The sequence below is a fragment of the Cebus imitator genome, unplaced genomic scaffold, assembly GCF_001604975.1.
Source record: "Cebus imitator isolate Cc_AM_T3 unplaced genomic scaffold, Cebus_imitator-1.0 Scaffold0, whole genome shotgun sequence".
NCBI classification, from domain to species: Eukaryota; Metazoa; Chordata; class Mammalia; order Primates; family Cebidae; genus Cebus; species Cebus imitator.
In genome coordinates this window covers 12,461,881-12,476,363 of record NW_016107315.1, presented here as the reverse complement: position 1 = coordinate 12,476,363, position 14,483 = coordinate 12,461,881, and the positions used below count along the sequence as shown (strand labels likewise).

Here is a 14,483-nt window from a genome sequence, read left to right as displayed (position 1 = left end):
TCATAAAGGTGAGGCCCTGATCCAATACAGTTAGTGTCCTTATCAGAAGAGACACCAGAGAGCTCCCTCTCTCACTTTCTCTGTTAAAATTCAGAGGATAAACCATGTGAAAACACAGCAGCTGTCTACAAGCCAGGTGAGCCCTCACAAGGGCCGCCCTGGCAGAAACCTGCATCTTGGACTTCTAGCCTCCAGGACTGTGAGATAATAAATGTTGTTTAAGCCATCCCATCTGTAGTATTTTGTTATGGCAACCCAAGCCAGCTAGGACAGTTTTGCTGTATGCTGGCTGTTGTTATCTGCTACGACACACCTCTTTCTTAGTTAATGGCAGAGAGAGGCAAGAAGGGCCACTGGGTTGTCAGTCCTGTGCCCTTCTCTGCACATGCTCCCTGCCACTGCAATCCGACCAACCTGGGGATAATGGCAGGTTGTGGCTGGGAAGCCTCTCAATCCCACCCTATCTTCTCAGTTTTGTCAAGACCAAGGCATGAGTGTCCCTGGTCACTGGGGTGTGGGCAAAACTAAATGTCTGTGAGTGTCTTGGATCAAGAGCTGTGGCAGTGATAGTTGAAGAGCTGATTTCAGGTCTAGAAAATTCAAATATCGTCTCTTTGCATGTGACTCAGGTTGACATCTTAGAACAGTAGGGTTGTTCTAGAAGCAGAGCTGAATACCAGCTACTGTTTCATCTAAATGCCTCAGTGACTGTGTAAGAGTGTGTGTATGTGTGCATGCGTGTGCCTGTTTCTCTTTGCTGATGATCTGGGCAAATACTCCAATACCTAATGCAGGGGTCCATTTCGGGGCTTATCCCGTACGTATTCATTAGCTAAGTGGCCTTCAGTGTTATCCAAGTTCTTTACTCCTCCTTTTACTTATCTGTAAAATGGGGTTAATAACCTGCCTTGCACAGCACTGACACGATGCCTAGAACCCAGTACACATTTGGTAAATAGCAGACATTATCATTATGAATAATGATCCCAAGTACTTCTATTTTAAAATAAAGTTTTTAGAATGAAATCATTATCCCTGTTTGCCTTGGGCTAAAAGAATAAAAAAATCATAGTAGGGTGATGTTTCCACCAAGACAATTATCTATTAATCCAGTTGGTCTCTGGGCTGGGTTGCTGTTGGTGCTGTTGTCTGTACAAATAGCAGAATGACCATCCTTTTCAAAGGCAACCAACCAAGTGTAAGTTTCTTGTTTTGGGGGCATAAATAAACCCCTTCCCCCAAAACCCATAAAACTATTCCATAGAGTGCATGTGAAAGCCATCATATTCTACATGCTTATTATCTAAACTGTGTAAACCAAGCCCCTTGAGCTCTATCCATCACAGAGAAATAAATTGCAGAGGTGAAGCAGGCAAGCCTATCTTTGAAGTAGACTAAAACTCAAAGGCATAGGCATTCAGGCAGGCAGAGGTAGGAAGGAACATGCTGTACCCACCTGCCACTGCTGGTGAGGGGCTTATTTCTAAGACACACACAGCACAATGCACACACAATGCAGAGAGAAAACAAAAGACATAGATCACACATTTCAGATGGTTGGTGGACAAAGTTTAGTTAATGTCAATGCTGAAAGCTTGATCAGTGTCTGAGGTGCACGTGGAAACGTGGATACCTCTCTTCATCCTACTCAGCAGTTGCTTCCCTCTAACCAAACTTCAGCAAATAAACAAATACACACGCACATAAAGTATCATGACAAGCCGGCCCTGGCCCGTGCTGTGAAACGTTGCAGAAGGATATGGATGCAGCAGTGTGGGAAAATGGAGTCAGGGAGACATAGAGGCTTTAAAGGAGGTCAGTCGTGGCTCCCAAGCCTTCTCCACCCATATGGGAGGGAAAGACCTTCAGAGGGTTTGCTGCTCCAGTTGTGGACAGAGCAGCCATCTGATAAGGTCTCAGACTGCTACTCCATTCCTCCCCATGGATGACAGCAAGAAATGCAAGCAACATGAGAATCATAATGGCAGCAGTTGACTTGTTTTAAAACAAGAAATATCACCCCCAGAATCATAGACTCCAACTATAGAAGGCATCTTAAAATTATACAGTTGAATTGACCCATGGTTCTATCTTCTTTATACAACCATCATTCTATTTAATTTACAATTTGGTTTACTCCTGTTGTAAGGGCAGACGTTGCCTTTTAATGGCCATGAGATATCAATTACCATGTAACTATCACTGCATGGCATGCTAGGGGAATGGCAGGGAGAAGTATGTCTTATCTACAGGTGGTGGGTTGAGCAGGATGGATGGACACAGGCCAAGCAGATCACAGCTTCCTCCCTCCTGAGTCCCTCAAGCTTCCCCGTGTAGCTGAGCCCACTGCATCCAGGCTTCTAGCACTCACCATACAATGTGATGCTGGCATTGGTGTTCCCAAGCTTGTTTGTGGCCACACAAGTATAGTTCCCATAATCCTTTTCTGAAACATTGAAGAAAGTCAGAGTGGACATGCGGCCTTTGTTCTCAATCCTCACTCCATCCAGGCCAGTGGCTAACCTGCAAGAGGGAAGGCATGGCCGTCGATTCATTCTACAAGGAGGCCCTCCTCCTCACAAAATGCTTTTCTCCAACTAACCCCGATCCTAAAATTCAAAGCCCAAGGACCTCAGTGTCCAACAGGAGGACACGGGAAAGGATGGCCTTGCCCAACAGGATAAATGTGCTGGATTCTAATTACCATGACTGGCATGTGCACAACCATTCTCAGATCTGGAATCGTGGTCAGTTCAATTTGTTCACTTCCCAGCCTCCTCCATTTTTTTTTTTTCTGGTTGTAAAAGGACTTTGTTACAAAAGAGGGTATAACAAACTTCTGTTTTGGCTTATCTTTCCCCTTTCTTTCATCCTCACCCTTCTCCCATGTGGGGATGCCCCATCAGCTCAACTTCAGAGCTGCCTGGGTGTCATTTAAAATTTACCTGGTATCTTCCTTGAACCACTGGAATTCAGCCATGGGAACTGCAGAGGCTTCACAACTCAGGATGCCTTTCTGACCAACTGAAACACCAGTGTTCTTGGCTTTTGAGATATAGGGAGGATCTGTGGGAAACACACACGCACGCACACACACACACACACACACACACACAGAGTGATTTCATGAAAGAGAGGAAGGGCACATCCAGTCATTTGCTATGTAAATAGACTTGGTGACAGCTCTCTTTCCCAGTGAAATAATCATTTATTTCAGGAAAATAACTTGCTTGAAGATATTGCATTGACCCCCAACTTCTTCAGACCTTCAAACCCGTTCTCAGTTAACAATTTTCTCCACGTGCTGAAAGCCCTGCCAGTCACGGAAGGACTCCAGGGACAAATGGCATAGGGGTCATGGTAGGCAAAGCCATCTGACCAAGTATTTTCCTGCTGGCAGCAACTCGGGTCTTTTGGAAAATGGCACTGCCATTACCAGATTGTCCCCCTCCTCCTGATGCCCCCTTTCCCCCAGAGCCCCCTGGCTGCAGGTCCACTCACAGTTTACAGTGATTTTTACTTTCCGCACATCCGGCGCAGCGACGTCATTCAATGCGCTGCATTCGTACTCCCCGGACTGGTCTCGTTTGATGTCAGAGATCTCCAGGTACTCATCCTCGCTTACAAAGCCCTGGCCTTCTGGGAAGAAAGAACCAGACAGAAAACAATCAAGAAACTGTGTAACTGGAGACAGAACCATAATCACATCTAGAGATAATGGAGTAGGACATGAGGTCAAAGACATAGAGCAACATGGTGCTCAAAAGATGCAACAATGGAAGAAACAAATTCTCCACCAAAGAAATTCTGAGAGCCTGAGCCTTGCATCAATGTGTTTTCAGCCAAGTCACTGAACTTTTTTACAGCATTTGGTAAGAAAACGTAGCACTATTTTTCCTATATGGTTATTGTGATGATGAACTCAGAGATGTCATGATAAATACCTCAGTGCATTGCCAAGCTGATATTTGAAAAAGAATTGTCATGATCAACAATATAATAAAACTATGGAATAACTTTAGGGTATATTACCATGGAGCACATCTTAATTTTTCACTATGTGGAAATGTTTTAATATGCAGAATACAAACTACTACTTGTAGAATGAAAAAGTACACATTCTACACTTTAATATAAGTAAATGCAAAGTAGCTGGTTTTGTTTCTCCTTGTGGTGGAGAAGACAGAGTGAGAATGAATGAATGAGCAAGGACCTCACGACTGATTTGTAATAGGTGCTCAAATAAGCATTGGCCAACACAAATGAGATCGCTCCACATGCAGGATCTTTGCTGGAACAGCCTAGTGGATTTAACACTCAATTTGATGGAGCTCCCTGGAGGATTCACTCACAGGTACTTGTGAAACTTGTAATTCATAATTCAAAATATTATGGGCTGCAAAATTTCTATTGCTTTTAAGCCACCATTATAGGTTCTTGCAACAATCTGGCCTCTCCACCTTACCCCTTATCTTACTCCCTGTGGTTCAGTGCAAAGACAGCAGACCCTCTGTCTTCCATCACAAATGTTCTGAGCTCTGTCAGCACACTGGGATCCCGTGAAAACCAAGATAAAGCACACAGTCATTTGCATTTTTTATAGGCCTGCAGTCCTAAGGGCTACAATAGTTTTCAGGGCAACAAAAATGTTAACTTTCCCCACAGCCTTGTGAAAGCATGTTCTGATCCAATGTGTTTGGGTACAGCATGGGTGTGTAGATGGGCTGGTGTGCAGGGTGTAAGGTGGGCAGCAGGAAGATGGAGGGAGTGGACTGGTGTGCAAGGTGTACGGTGGGCAGCAGGAAGGTGGAGGGGGTGGGCGATGTGCAGGGTGTATGGTGCGAGCAGCAGGAAGGTGTCTTTGGAGGTGGGTGGGTGTGTAGGGTATATGGTGGGCAGCAGGAAGGTGGAGGGGGTGGGCTGGTGTGCAAGGTGTACGGTGGGCAGCAGGAAGGTGGAGGGGGTGGGCCGATGTGTAGGGTGTGTAGCAGGGATGTCTATAGGCATGGGCTGGCGTGCAGGGGGTAAGGAGGCAGGTCCTTAGGTTTCCTGACTCGGGTCTAAGTCTAAGCCTCAGGGTGTCCACCACCCACCTGCTCATTTCCCCAGACCATGTGCTTTGTGGCTCCTGCTGTCTTCTCTGCCCCCATCTCCTATCCCAGATCACACGCACCTAGGGAGTACCATCAGTCTCTGGATACTGATTACCAATCTATTTATAGAAAGGTCACTGCAAATAAGCACCATTCTGTTAGCCCAGTTTGTGCAATTCCAAGGAGGAAATAATGCATTGGCCAGTGGGAGCAATCGTTTTGCCTGGCTACCCTCCTCGAACCTGGTCCTGGTCACAGGGTCCCAAAATGTGCCCATGGGTGTGAGGTTCAGAGTCACTGGGAGATCTGGGTGAAGCCACATAAAGAGTGGCTGAAGGGTGCTGGTGAGATCTGCAGAGTAAAGAAATGGGGTCTGAGACAGCAACTCACACACTTCCAGCCTGGGATCGGAGTGTCTCTCCTGAATGATACTGCTGGCCCCAGAAGGTCCCAGGCACCAGATGGGAACTTAGCAAATTTCAGTGAAGAAACTGCAGAGCATGAATCACATGGGTCTGGGTTAAGCCCCCATTTGCTGGGTGCCGCTGCTGGATCAAAAGCCTCTACCACAGCAGACACAATGATCCAGGCTAGCTCATATCCTAACTCTTCAAGGTGCATTAGGGACATGCAAACACTTTCTCATCTACTCCCTTTATTTCTCCATAGGCTAAAGTGAAGGGGATTCTGAGATTACTTTTTAAATGAAATTTAATAAAGAAAAATTAGTTGACCAATCTAAGCATTTTTAAGGATTAAAGAACAATGGAATCAAACACATCGAAATGAAGTTCCAGACCCACTTCATCATTTTTTTTTTGCAAGAAATAAATGTGGTAGGATGAGAAGCCTGGCTTTTTACTACTGTGACTCCATTAGTTTTTCACAATGTACCACAGACGATTTTGCCATGAGCTTTTCGCCATGCAATTAAATTGTATTGCATTTAGCCAAACACATGGGCTACCTGCAGGGGGCCTGGCTGGAGTCAGGCAGGGTCAATGATACCCGCTCCTCAGAGAAGAAAGCACCAGATCACGCTGCTTGGTGGACCTCAGCCAGGTGCCTCGAAAGCCCAAGATAAGGTGACATCCACCAATGCCAATGGACTTAGAAATGGTGACCTGCACATAGGAAGGGATGGTTTCACAGAAGGGGGAGGCCCGTGTGCATTTGCATGGGTAAGACAGGTTCTGCATCCTTCCAGGGGAATTACCAGGTGACCGTGCAGTCTCTGGAATGTGGGATTTCTTTCCACTGTCTGTGATGCTGTTTTCATGGGACAGTTATGCAACAGCAGAAAAGGAAGGAAAAAAAAGTTCATTTGCATAAAATGGAGATCGTTATAATACTACCTCATTAAGTGAGAAAATGAATTTTGTCAAGTTTGTACAATAAAGTAAGTGCTTCTCAGATTTTAATTTGCATATAAATTCTTCAGAGTTTTTATTTTTTATTTTGTATTTTTTTAAATATAGATTCTGATCCAGTAGGTTTGGAGTGGGGTCTGGGATTCCACATTTCTGGCAAATGCCCAGGGGCTGCCTTCATGGCAGGGCCATGGCCCACACCCTGAGCAATGAAGCTGTGAACACCCTGCTGCGCTGTTCGTGAGCTCTCTCCTACCCACACACATCAAGTCCTTTAAGGTTATGAAGTGGTCAGTGTGTTAGAAAAATATACTAAGTGCCCCTCAGGCTGAGACCCTTGTGGAGCCTGCACCTCAAAAGACTCGCTGTTTTGGAGTTTAGGGCTCAATAGGCTGGCTGCATTGAGGCTGAGAATCAGGACCCATAAACTCTTTATGATCTTCCCACTACACATGCATCCTCGCCAAAACATGTTTCTTTGTTGAAAAATGGAAAGTGTTCATTGACACTTCTCTCCATCTCAGGCTCCGTGAAGGTGACTTACAAGCTATTTTCTTAACTACTTTGAATGCCGAGTGAGATTTTTAAAGCAGAACGAACCTAGGTTGCAAAATGCCTGGAGACCTAGGAAGCTGCAGGGCTGCCCTCTCCACTTCTGGTTGCAATGTAAAATTCTGATTCCATGCTGCAGATAACAGGGCAGAAGGCAACCAGTGTTTCCATTCTCTTTACTAGCTGCCAGGAAACCAAATTGCTGACTATGGAGTTAAAGGAAGGGAGGAATAGGAGAAGATAGGAAAGAGAAGGAGGAGAAGGAAGGAAAGAAAGACAGAGGTGGGACAAGCAAGACGGCCTGTGAGCCATTGGAAAGACTGAAGACATGTTCAACAAAGACCTTTTTTTTTTTTTTTTTTTTTTTTTGAGATGAAGTCTCACTTTGTTGCCAGGCTGGAGTGCAGTGGCGCAATCTTGGCTTACTGCAACCTCCGCCTCCCAGATACAAGCGATTCTCCTGCCTCAGCCTCCTGAGTAGCTGGGACTACTGGTGCATGCTATCACACTCAGCTAATTTTTGCATTTTTAGTAGAGACGGGGTTTCACCATGTTGGCCAGGATGGTCTCGATCTCTTCATCTTGTGATCCGCCTGCCTCAGCCTCCCAAAGTGCTGGGATTACAGGCATGAGCCACAGCATCCGGCGTCACCAAGCACTTTTTTAAAAGGCTATAAGACTGCAATATTTTCCTTGCCAACCAGGAGCTGCAAGTCTGCTCAACAGTTTTGCTTTCTAGCGAAATGTCCTCTAGTAAGACAGTAAGTAACCCAGAGGCATTATGAACCTGCTTTAAGCAGTCCAACATCCCAATATAACATGGTTGGAAGCAACAGAAAGCAGATTCTGAATCATTGGCAGAAATGCATAAAAACCGAAGCTGTTTCCATGGAAAGAGTGCTTCAAAGAAGATTAGCTCAATTCACTGTATTAGCAAAATTAAGATCTGCAAAAATACAAATGAGGCCATTCATCAGGGGCTGTGGAGGTCGTCGCCTCAGATGCAGGATGCATGTTTGGGATAGGATGAGCAAGCCTCAGGGTTCTGTGGACCTAAGGGGGGCTTCTTCTGTAGGAGCAGACATTCTGACAACACAGTCACAGAATAGAAACAGCAGGCAACATCCACAGGCAGGGTCTGTCTGTTCTGCTAGAAATGGAGGAACACACAGAGAGACGACTCAGGGAAGAAGGACCACTGGCTGGCTGCTGGCTCTGCCCTCACTGTCCTTATTCTGCTGACATTCAGGATGAACAAGGTGTTGCGTCAGACACTGCGGTGAGGGAATGGGGGCAGACATGATGCTTCACCTGGGTCTGCAATCTCATGGGGCAGAACTCAAAGCAGTTCATGTTTTTCCATATCTTAGGCTCAATTTTTCAGTTCTTAGTCATTTCTAGATCCCTCAAGTAAAGTGTAGTGAGTCAAAAAGATTTATTAGAGCTAAATGAAAGCTAAGCATTTGGGGATGAAAAGATGAAACAGGAAATCCAGAGCAGAATCTGGGGCTTCCTGACCTGCCTCTCTTTCCTTTCTCACTTTGTATCCTTTTGTGCCACCCGTATCTCAGCTATCGTTCCTGCATCCAATTTTCCTGTTTATTTCCTCAGCCAATTCCTTAGAGCTATAAAGTTAAAAGAACCATGAGAGATCAAAGATTTTAGCCTTCCCCTTTTTTGGATGATACAGAAGTCTGACAGAATATCTTGTCTTCTCTGTGAATACCTCTGGGGACAATTTTAGGAGGTGATGATAAGGTTTGGCTGTGTCCCTACCCACATCTCACCTTGAATTGTAATAATCCCTGCATGTCAAGGGTGGGGCCAGGTGGAGATAGCTGCATCATGGAGGCAGTTCCCCCATACTGTACTCTTGGTAGTGAACAAGTCTTATGAGATCTGATGGTTTTATAAATGGGAGTTCCCCTGCACAAGCTTCTTGCCTGCTGCCATGTAAGATGTCCCTTGCTCTTCCATTATGATTGTGGGACCTCCCCAGCCATGTGGAACTGTGAGCCAATTAAACCTCTTTGCTTTCTAAATTACCCAGTCTCCGATTTGTCTTTTTTAGCAGCATAAGAACAGATTAATACAGGTGATCTGCCCCTTTGTTGATCTAGACACAGTATGACCCCCCCCCCCAACACACACACAAAATCCTTGTATTGAGGCCATCCTCATCGGGTTTCTTCATTGGAATGAGTAAAAGCCACCTCTGAGCATTCTCACCCCAACTGTCCTTCCAGGTTTGCTGCCTAGGTCATGGCTCTATCTGCAGAAGTTATACTGAGGTCGGGTGTCAGCATCTGCTGCAGAATGTACCAGACCTGCCAGGAGGTGACACAGACAGAAATGTTTCTGGGAGCTTGTGCCACCAAGGAAAAGAACAACAGGAGATGATAGCAGTGAGGAGGAGCTAGGGTTTCAGGAGGCAGCCACGCAGGGAGGACAAGGTGTGGGGAAGGAGAGCTGGGAGGAGGAAGAAAGCAAGAGTGAAAGGAGCAGCCAGAAGGAAGCTAGTGGAAGTAGGCAGAGTGTGGCCACCCAGGGCATTTGAACCTTTTGGCTCAAATGGTTGGGTTGCTGGGAAAACAAGAAAAGGTGTTTCCCTGCTGCCCAGCAAGAGAGACTGTTACAGATGATCCTGATCAATACTGAATTTGCAAAGTTGGAATCAAATGTCCAGGTGATTGATGATCAAGTGCATGCTTCTGGCCTATAAGGCCACAACTAGGCTATCTGATCCATCTTAGAAACAAGTCTTTTGCCTACTCTACAAAGGTAGGTAGCAATTCAAGCTGTCAAGGAACACAGATTTTACTTCTGTAAGGGAAGAACCATGCTTGTAAGCATCTGATTTGTTGGACGTCCTGTTTTGAACATCTGGAGCAAGACAGACCACTGGAAGGAGCTAGGGCTGTCTGAAACTGCCTCCTCCCCACTGCTTCTCATCCTTGATGCGTGCAGGGAGAGGTAGGGACCATCAAAAGTTCCTGAGGAGGGAGACATGTCTGAATCCTGTCACTCATCTTTCTTTCCCTCCAGGATTTTGGCTAACAGAATATAATCACAAAACTGAGCCACGAGCAGATCAAAACACCAGCTGGACTACAATCACCAAATGGGATCCAAGGCTGACGTGAGATTTTTGCCTTTTTCCCTGAGAATTAGAGGCAGTGGGGCTTGTACAGTAGAATGCTTGACTTTAGTACTCAGTCAAGGCTCAAAGCTGGACCCGAGAGTATGAGCTGTGTTGCAATGCAGAGTCTGGGGTAAGGAGGACCCCAGACCCAGGGAGCAGGCCAGGGAGGGGATGGAGACACAGGAGTGATGCCCTTACTTTTAGATGACAGCCTTATGTCTGCTTAACTAGGCCCAATGGATATTCAAGCAACCACTTTACCACGACCTTGCTTACCGCTCATGAGGGAGGCAAAGAGTGGACAAGGTGGAGGGAAGCTGCCCTCTAGAAACCTGTGAGGGTTGTGAATAGCATTTACCCTTTTATCCTAGAGACTTCCTGGCATCCTTCTCCACCACATACCTCCTGACATGAGAGCCCCCTTCTTTTGATGGATGCACATCAGAAACATGCTTGAATTTGGAATTACAGTAGAGTTTCAGCATTTGGGACCCAGTATGGCTCATATAACCCGAGTCTTGTACTGTTTACCCTTCTTCCTAGTCCATTGTCCAAGTTGCAAGCACCCTGAGTAAACATCACATCTGCTACTTCCTTAACTCCTTACAGCAGCTAACGTAGGCTAAGCACACAGTATATATTTGTGTTGTGCCTAATGGTTAGGTTTGAAAACTGAATCCCTGCAGAACTCCCCCTCTCCCCCTCCTATTTAATCCACTCTTTTTCCGCCAGACTCTGCTCCACACTATCTGCCCCACCTCAACCCTTGGCTCTCCTTAGAACCCTGCTGGCAACAAGCAACTCTGAGCCCGCCCTTCTTAATTAAACCAGGGAGCGTGGACAGCAGTGCATTGCATCCTTGCCGGCTCTCAACTTCAATATTTGTTACCTTTGCCACACTGGAGTTAATGAAAAGTGTGATAAACCCACTGTTTCATTTTCCTTTAATTAATACAAGAAATTGAATTGTGCTAAAGTCACTTTGGTTTGGAGGCCAAGCCCCTGGTCAATGTCTCACTTGCTGGCGGTGACAGAAGCTCTTTGTCTTGGGCTCAGAAAGCTTTTTCAGGCTGTGGCCGCCAGGACCTCTTCTGTGGGAGGAGTGGCTTGCTCCCATCCAAGGCTGCCATGCTGGCTGCCTTCCCTAAGGCTGACAGTAAGTTGGCGAATCACAAGATCAATGTGTTACCGTGAAAGTTAACTGTGCTTCTAGTGGGGGGAGGAGTACATTAATAAAGATCTCCATAACTGGGGGCTCAGAGGAATTCCCTGGCAGGAGTGAGTTTTCTGGGTCCTCCCTTCCATGCACGGTGAGGATGATGGAAGTGTTTAATGCCCCTCACTGTCAGACTGGGAGTGGTAGAGGAGGCCACAAACACAGAAGGACTCAAGTGACTCCTTTAGTACAACTGTCCTCAAAGGAATCTCTCATACACCGGGGCTCTTGAGCTGTTTACTGGGAAAAGTGGAAGATGAGAGGATGTAATAAAGGGTTTTGTCTTGTAGGTGGAGGAGAAGAAGGGATGTCAAGGAAACTCTCTGTAATCAGGCTTAAGAGGAAGCATCTAAAATAGATGTTCCCATCCCTCGTGGGTCATGAGACTTACCCAAGGAGCACTTTAAAAATAGATGCTTGTGTCCATGCTTATGGTTTGGTGAACATGGTCTTGGGTGGATACCCCAGCACCAGCATCCTCTTAAACTTCCCAGGGGACTCTAATGTATAGCCTGGGATGAAAATCCAGAGTTGGAAGATTGAGGACCCCTGCTGCTTTCGTTTTCTACGTTCCAGTTCCACACGTATGCTCCCAGACTCGCTCTGCTGAGACGTCACTCAGAGACAAGGGGAATATGAGGATGTGCACATCTTAGAGTGTGCTCAGATCTCCTGTCCACTGTCAGCTTCTATGCAAACTATGCCATCATGATGTCAACAGCAGTGGCTTTATTGTAGGTGAGTCTAGAAAAGGAGATCTTGTTGTGGGGTAGGGTGGTGACAGCCAAGGTCAGTCCCCCGTGGCTAGGGATCCCCAGAGAGCCAAACAAAGAGCATAAAGACAAGACTGGCTTCTTTCCAAAGCACAGTGAAGAGGTGCATTTAGTTTGGCTCCACTTGGCTCTCTCTCTCTCTCTCTCTTTTTTTTTTTTTTGAGATGGGTTCGTTGTGTGTAGGAAGAAATCAAGGCACAAGATTTTTAGGATTTAGATGATACTGTTGACTCATTGGGAGTGGTTCTGAGTGAGCGTCACAGGAACAGCCAGGGTACTCGCGAGGATGTGGCACATTCCCTTTAAATGAAAGTGCAGCGTATGTGCCAGAAAAAGAGGAGGGGAGCTAGGCAGAGAGAGGCAGATGAGGGAGGGCGAGAGAAAATGAGGATGCAAAACCCTAGAATTCCATAAAGGCAGACAAATGGCTGAGGATAGAAGCTTAAATCTATTTGATGAGCAGAGTAGCCTATTTGGATAAAAAAAAAAGTCACTAGCATTTTTATCCTAAAAAGTATTTGAAAATGAAGTGAAACTAACAGTTCAGACCCAAACAACGCAGGGGTAGAAGGAGAAAAATTATTATTTTTAAATAGCAGAGCTTAAACAGCCAAGTTATTGACAAAATGTTTCAGTACACTTGAAAGCTTTTTATTTATTTTACAGGCTTTCCTCTTATTATTACGATTATTTGTATTTTAAACCAACAAGGTTATTTTAGTATTAACAAGTAAAAGCGAAATGAGTTCTGAGAAGTAAAAGTGCTGCTTTTAAAGAAAGCCTTTATAATTAAACAACAGCATTTCTTTTTTAGAAACCTGATCAATGCATGGAAGGAGACACACTCCCTCTTTCATTTACATCTTAAGAAAGTTGCCTTAACCTTGTCTGCAGCAGCTTACGCAAGCACAGACAGTCATCCAGATCCGGTTTCTTCAAGAAGACTATATTTTTATATCACAGAAATGTCTTGTGCCTTGGTGTGGTCAGTGGACTGCCAATACTGTGTTACCTGAGGGCGCTTTGGCAAAGTAGCTTCTTGAGCCCAAAGCAGACTCACAGGGCTGGCATCTGCCAGGGATTGGACAATATACAAAACCTTCAGTTAGTTACAACATCAAAGTAAGTCCTTTGCTTTTTGCTTGGCTTTGGGGGAATTAAAACATTCCTTCTAACACTAACCTCATCTGACTTGTTTTCCCTGGAGATTATTTGTAAAGAAGCATCAGGAATGCCTTTGTTGTTTACATAAGTTTGGGTGGACCAATAGTTAGGTTTTCCTGGGACAGTGCCAGCTGACATCTGTCTTCCCAGCAAACTTCTTTTTTTCTTTTTCTTTTTTTTTGAGACAGAGTATCGCTCTGTCTCCCAGCCTGGAGTGCAGTGGTGTGATCTCAGCTCACTGCAACCTCCACCTCCCGGGTTCAAGCAATTTTCCTGGCTTAGCCTCCTGAGCAGCTGTGACTGCAGGTGCATGCCACTATGCTCAGCCAATTTTTTTTGTATTTTTTTTTTTAGTAGAGACGGGTTTTCACCATGTTGCCCAGGCTGGTCTGGAATTCCTGAGCTCAGGCAACCCACCTGCCTCAGCCTCCCAAAGTCCTAGGATTACAGGTGTGAGCCACCACCCCTGGTGACATCATACTTTTATTATTATTATTATTGTTATACTTTAAGTTCTGGGGTACATGTGCAGAAGGTGAAGGTTTGTTACAGAGGTATATCCATGCCATGGTGATTTGCGCGTCCATCATCCTGACATCTACATTAGATATTTCTCCTAATGCTATCCCTCCCCTAACTCCCACCCCCTGACAGGTCCTGGTGTTTGATGTTCCCCTCCCTGTGTCGATGTGTTCTCATTGTTCAACACCCACTTATGAGTGAGAACATGCAGTATTTAGATTTCTGTTCTTGTGTTAGTTTGCTGAAAATGTTGGTTTCCAGCTTCATCCATGTCTCTGCAAAGGACATGAACTCATTCTTTTTTGATGGCTGCATGGTATTCAATGGTGTATATGTGCCACATTTTCTTTATCCAGTCTATCATTGATGGGCATTTGGGTTGGTTCCAAGTCTTTGCAATTGTGAACAGTGCTGCAATAAAAATATGTGTGCATGTGTCTTTATAACAGAATGATTTATAATATTTTGGGTATATACCCAGTAATGGGATTGCTGGGCCAAATGGTATTTCTAGTTCTAGATCCTTGAGGAATTGCCTCACTGTCTTCCACAATGGTTGAACTAATTTACACTCCCACCAACAGTGTAAAAGCATTCCTATTTCTCCACATCTCCTCCAGCATCTGTTGTCTCCTGACTTTTTTTTTTTTT

The 14,483-nt window shown here is 45.3% G+C and overlaps 1 protein-coding gene across 1 annotated transcript in view; it reads right to left on the bottom strand.

Moving 5' to 3' along the window:
- Positions 1-14,483, bottom strand: part of OPCML (opioid binding protein/cell adhesion molecule like) — a 148,073-nt gene that overhangs the window by 30,121 nt on the left and 103,469 nt on the right. Inside the window, exons 4-6 of the mRNA XM_017523196.1 lie at positions 3,502-3,639; positions 2,946-3,066; positions 2,372-2,523 (exon numbers count right to left, since the gene is read on the bottom strand). Coding sequence (XP_017378685.1) covers positions 2,372-2,523; positions 2,946-3,066; positions 3,502-3,639 — 411 coding nt within the window. The remainder of the gene's footprint in view (positions 1-2,371; positions 2,524-2,945; positions 3,067-3,501; positions 3,640-14,483) is intronic.